The sequence below is a fragment of the Pezoporus flaviventris genome, unplaced genomic scaffold (assembly GCF_033815535.1).
Source record: "Pezoporus flaviventris isolate CSIRO_AGI_PZ_B2104156 unplaced genomic scaffold, CSIRO_AGI_Pfla_v1 ptg000003l, whole genome shotgun sequence".
In the NCBI taxonomy this organism is placed as follows: Eukaryota; Metazoa; Chordata; class Aves; order Psittaciformes; family Psittacidae; genus Pezoporus; species Pezoporus flaviventris.
Genome location: NW_026892551.1, coordinates 5,536,668 through 5,542,043, shown reverse-complemented (window position 1 = coordinate 5,542,043; position 5,376 = coordinate 5,536,668). Strand labels below are relative to the sequence as shown.

At 53.1% G+C, this 5,376-nt stretch overlaps 1 protein-coding gene across 1 annotated transcript; it reads right to left on the bottom strand.

Moving 5' to 3' along the window:
- Nucleotides 1-218: 218 nt before the first annotated feature.
- On the bottom strand, nucleotides 219-2,770 carry SLITRK1 (SLIT and NTRK like family member 1). Its single transcript, XM_061445216.1, has one exon. It carries the CDS (start codon nucleotides 2,440-2,442, stop codon nucleotides 364-366), a length of 2,079 nt encoding a protein of 692 aa, XP_061301200.1. The 5' UTR covers nucleotides 2,443-2,770; the 3' UTR covers nucleotides 219-363.
- Between the last annotated feature and the right edge of the window lie 2,606 nt (nucleotides 2,771-5,376).

Genomic DNA, 5,376 nt, shown 5'->3' with positions numbered 1-5,376 from the left:
ACACAACAGAACAAAAGTCCAGCATAACCGGGAGTCGTGTTTCGCCCAGCCGGAGCCAAAGGAAAAGGGTCCTCTCTTGTCCGTTGCTGCCCTAGCAGCTCAGGGGCGGGGGATACTCCCACCGCGCCGGGATGCACGGAGCTGCGCGGCTGCGCCTCAACGTCGGGCTGCCCCCGCCGCTCACAGGGCCTCGGTGCTTGCCATGGTTTTTTGGGGGCGGGAGGCGTGCGTGTGTTCTGCTGTTTCCCACCGAAGGTCGCTGAGGTGCAGAGGAGTCCCCGGATGGCGCTGCCTCCCCACACGCAGAGAGCGAAGGGCCGGTCCCGGTCCCGGGTGGAGGCCGCTCCCGTCCCGCCCGCCGCCTCAGTCCGAGAGCGAGTGTGAGCCGCAGTCGTAAACCCTGTGGGCCCCGTCAGCACTGTAGGGCCCGTTGTGCCAGTAGGACGAGTCGCAGACGGTCTGCAAAGAGTTGATTTCGGATGCAGAGGAGTTGGCATCCCTCCTCTTGGACCGCTTCCTGTTCCTCAGGATGAACACCAGCATGCCAACCACCGTGAAGGCAGAGGTCACAAAAACCAGCAGGAGCCCTGGCACTAGCACCGAAATAGAGACACGGCTGGTCTCCAAGTAGGAGTTGGAGTGAGTACCTGTCTCTGTCAAGCCGGTGCTGTTTTTATTAGTAGAAGTTAATGTGGGCGAGATTTTTAACTGAGGGCAAATAACGTCGTTGGAGAGAGACTCGAAATCCTCCTTGAAGAAATCTTCGGGGGACTCACACCTCAGGTCACTCATAATCACCTTGGGGCGCAGCATCTCTGCCCACTGTTTGAAAGGCACGATAGGGCAAGTACAGTCCCATGGGTTGCCATGCAGATCGATCTGGGTGATGGAGGTGAGCTGATCCAGCACCCCTGCCACTGGAAGGTACATGAAATAATTGTTGTGTATGCTCAGCTTGGAAAGCGAGACCCCAGCAAACACATCTACTGGGAGAGACCTCAGCAGGTTGTTGTTGAGGATGAGGACTCTCAGTTTGGGCATTGCATTGAAGGTGCCAGGCATGATCAGCTGGATGCCATTAAACTCCACGTTCAGGTACTCCAGGTTTTGCAGCCCAGCAAATTTCTCCCGGGACAGGGTGTCTAAGTAGTTGCTATCCATGTAGAGCCATCGGAGCTCAAAGAGATTCTTAAAGGTGTTGTTCTCTACAGTGGCAATGTTGTTGTTGCCCAGATCGAGTAGATTAAGTTTCCGGTAATCCAGAAAGTGGGGTTTCCTGATGGTGTGTATTTTGTTGTCTCTCAGGAACAGCTCCTGCACATTGGATGGCTTGGGCTTCAAATCCACCAAGCTGCTCACGTTCCTGTCATTGCAATTAACCTTTAAACCCGAGCCAGGGATCTGATCACAGCTGCAGATCTGTGGGCAGGACACTGTAGCTGGTAGCTTGTTCTTCACGCTAACTGTTGACACAGCAGCAGTGGGTCTGGTCTTAATTTGCCAGTTGACAGGAATCTTTGTACCTCCGCTTGGACCAGATCCTGGTGTGGCAGGGTCTTCTTTGCCATGTATTTTAAAGGGAGTTGGAATAGGACCAGGATCGCAGGTTTCTTCCTCGGCAGGGGGAGCAGCTAGGCTAGAATCCACTCTGTTCTTTTTGCACAGCTCTTGCTCTGTGGTCTCATTTAAATCTTTGCCCTGCAACCTAGTGGGAGCCTCACAAATCACTCTGCCGATCAAAGCATTTTTGGGTATGTTCTCCAGCCATTCCTTCAACGACAGCAGATCGCAAGTGCAGTCCCAAGGGTTATCCTCTAGCAGGATTTCAGCAATTCCTGGGATCTGCTCCAGGACCTCCTCGTAAGGCAAGGTTTTAAGACGATTTCCCCGGAGGTCGAGGTGGGTGATGGGCACATACTGAAACACGTTGGGGGGCAAGGTGCTGATAAGATTGTCATTTAAAATCAGCACCTCCAGTTTGTTTAAGTCCCTAAATGCTCCCGGGTCAATATCCCGCAATAGATTAAAATCTGCCTGGAGGTATTCCAGATCGTCCAGCCCCAGGAAAGTCTGCTTCCTGAATGATTTGATCTTGTTGTTGTTTATGTGCAAGCGTTTCACCAGCTGCAGCCCAAGGAAAGCCCCAGGAACAATCTCATGCAAACCGTTGTTTTCCATGTGCAAACTAACTGCATTGTAAAAGTTAGCAAACTCATTAGGGAAAAGTCGAGTTAAGGAATTGCCATGCAGGAATAAATGGTAAAACTGGGATGTCGGGGCAGTGAAATGTTGCAGGCTGGTAAATCCCTTTTTCTCACAGTCTACGTGCAAATCCCCTTCTATCTCGTTGCAGGCACAGATCTTCTCTTTGCAAACGTCCCCTGTAACGTTTCCAGCAGCAAAACAAAGAGACGTCTCCAGCAACAGAATCCAAAGCAGCATTTTTAAACCGAGCAATTCATTCCCGTTCTCGTCACAAAGTAACAGCAACCATCCTCCTCGCACGGAAAGCAATTCCAGTTCATTCAGCACATTAAATGTCCGAATCCAACAAGGGGGGAGGAAAAAAAAAAAAAAAGAAAAAGAAAATGTGGGGAGGGGGAGCAAGGAGGGTCGGCAGAGGGGGGATGCTTTCTTCTCTCCTCTCTCCCTCTCTCCCCCTCCCAAGTACAACTGCAACAGCCCAGATTCCAGTCAATAATTTTATCCACAAATTATCCAGGCACGTACTGCAAGCACGCATAAAAAACAAACAAACAAAAAAAAAAGTAGAAGGAAAAGAAAAAAAAAAAAGAAAGAAATAAAAGAATGCCCCTACTCGTTCCCCCTCCCTGACGGCTCCCGGGAACCTAAGCGGAGGTCTGCTGCCGGGCAGGCTGTCTCACCGCCGAGGGATCGCTGCTGCTGGCCCGCGGCATGTCCGAGCCGCGCAGGCGGAAAGCGCGGCGCTGGCCGCGGAGGATGCCCCTTGCGCGGCTCCGCGCAGGGCTGACCTTGCCGCGTGCCCGCGGAGCCGCGCTTCTCGCCCGCCACCCGCCGGGCGCTGTCCGGCGCCCGGTGCTGAAAGCGCGCCCCAGCCTAGGCTCTAGCCGCCGAGCCGCAGGCGCGGCGCCACGCCGGCCTCCGCTGCGCTGCGCGGCTTCCCATGCCCGTGCCAGCGGCCGGAGCCTGCCGCGGGGCCGGGGCCGCCCCACAGCCCTATCGCCCCACCGACCACCCCTTCACCCGCCGCACCGCTCCGCGCCGCGCCTCGCCTCGCCTCGCCCTGCCGGCCGCGCTGCCTCCCCTCCTCGCTCGCTCGCCCGCTCTCTCGCTCTTCTTTCCTCTTTCTTCCGCTGCTGCTGAGTCGCACGCTCGCACACACTCACATGCACGCAGAGGGAGAGTTGCTAAGAGGCTCTGCTCGTTTCAACCTGGTGCACACTGAAAGATCTGACACCCTCTGCTGAGCTGCAGTGGCAAAAATCCATCTGCTGAGGGAATGCTGGAGAGAAAAAAAAAAAATCAATCCACGTACAGGGCAAGCGTTAAAAACGCTGGCATTAAAAGCTGTCTATCTATTTAGATGCTTTCTCCTAAATGGATCATTTAATTTATTTCTTTTCTTTTAAGATGGAAAGTTTAGCATTCTCCCCCTCCCGGCCTGCCTTATTGCCCCCATTCACACACACTCACACCTGCACCAGCAGGCGAGGAAGGTACGTTTGCCTCACTGTATTTCCTAATGGCTGCAACAGAATTAGTGTCAGGGTGTCAAGCGAATAACAACTTGAGGTAATTATTCTGCACGCCATTTTTGTCGTTGCTTTAAATGCATTTCGCCCTCCCCTGCAGCCTAACTGTTTCACGCTGTATTTGGTGCCTTGCTGGCGTTCTCTGTGCAATGCTGAACCATGGATTATTGCATCCTCTTTCTATACATTTATAATTTAGATGATCACAGACAAGGAGGGGGTAGGGAGGAGGGGATTTGCTGCACTGTTAGCAATTCACCCTACCTGTTTCCACAGAGTACAGGGTCTCCCTTAAGGATAGGAGAGGGCTGAAACTGACGGTTGTGTATCTTGACATTCTTATATATATAAAAAAATGTACAGATGCACTTACGTACACGCACCGATCTTTCTCTAGAAATGCTCCTAATATCCTCTCTGGGGAAATCCAATGCTTGCTTCCCTCGACTCCCTCCCCCCTCTCCCACCGCCCTTTCCAGCTCCCACCCTTTTGACAAAAGAGATTACACAGCGGAAAAAAATCTGTGCCTGGCCTTAAAGAAAGAAGCCAAGCATACAAAAGTTTCTGCATCATTTGGCCGGGGTTCAGATGTGAAGAACTAGTTGCACCTCTGGTGATGCAAGTGAAAACTCACGTTTCCCCCTGCCTTGTTAAATCGTGCTGAGGCGGAGGAGAGGGAAGAGGAGGAGGACAGAGAGGAGGAGAAGTGGGAGGAGGAGGAAGAGGAGGAGGGGTCGGGAGAGGCAGCCTGGCTGCCGGGTGCCAGGGCTGCACCTCTCCCGTCCGGAGCCGCTGGTGAACTTTGCGGCATACTGGGGGGGGGGGGGGGGGGGGAATGGAACCGCGGGAGTGGGCTGGAGAAGGTTTATTTATACGGAAAGCCAGGGAGCCATATGGAGCCTGCATCCCCTGGTCCCGGCGGCATGCTAATTTGGTCAGCGCTTTTCCCTGGCTGCTGCTTGCAAGTAAATTAGACATCCTGCCGATGATGATCTTATCAAATTAATGTAATTAGACCACAGACAAGTTGCAACAGTTACCGTGGCCATTTCGGGTCCCCAGGATGAAGATTTGGTTTCTCAGTTGGTTACGGTGCACAGGGACTACGGAGGGACGAGGGAGCGGGGAGGGAGGAAATGGGACGGGAGGAGGAAACAAAACAGACAAAAAGAGAAAAATCCTGGCCCCGAAAAAAACTGTCCAATAAATTATAAACTCACCAGAAGAGATAAAATGCCACTGAGCCAGAAAGCACCACAATAAATATATTAGTGGTTTCATTAGGAAAAAAAAAAAGAGGGAAGGAAACTTGGCGCCACGTTGAGGCGCATTAATTAATTTCTCCTGATGGTTTCTTTGACTTTGTCTCTCGGTGATGTCGGGGTGGTGGGGGATGAGAGGGGGCGGTGCCAGGCTGGCTGGAAACCTTCCATGGATCAAAAATAGCAACCTCGAAGTCCACGGGGAGGCAGGGAAGCCCCCAGGAAACTCTGTGGAAGGAGGCGGGAGAATCAGGGGAAGGGGACAGGGTTGGGGTCGGGGTTGGGGTCGGAGTTGGGGTAGGCGACTTACTCCGTGTCAGCAGCAGCGACAAGATCACCATTAGGAAAATCTTGGGGGAGGAAGGGCTGAAAAGCTGCA

Bases quoted from the DNA above. Each gene is read 5' to 3' on its own strand.
- SLITRK1 (XM_061445216.1), bottom strand. From the start codon at position 2,442: ATGCTGCTTTGGATTCTGTTGCTGGAGACGTCTCTTTGTTTTGCTGCT.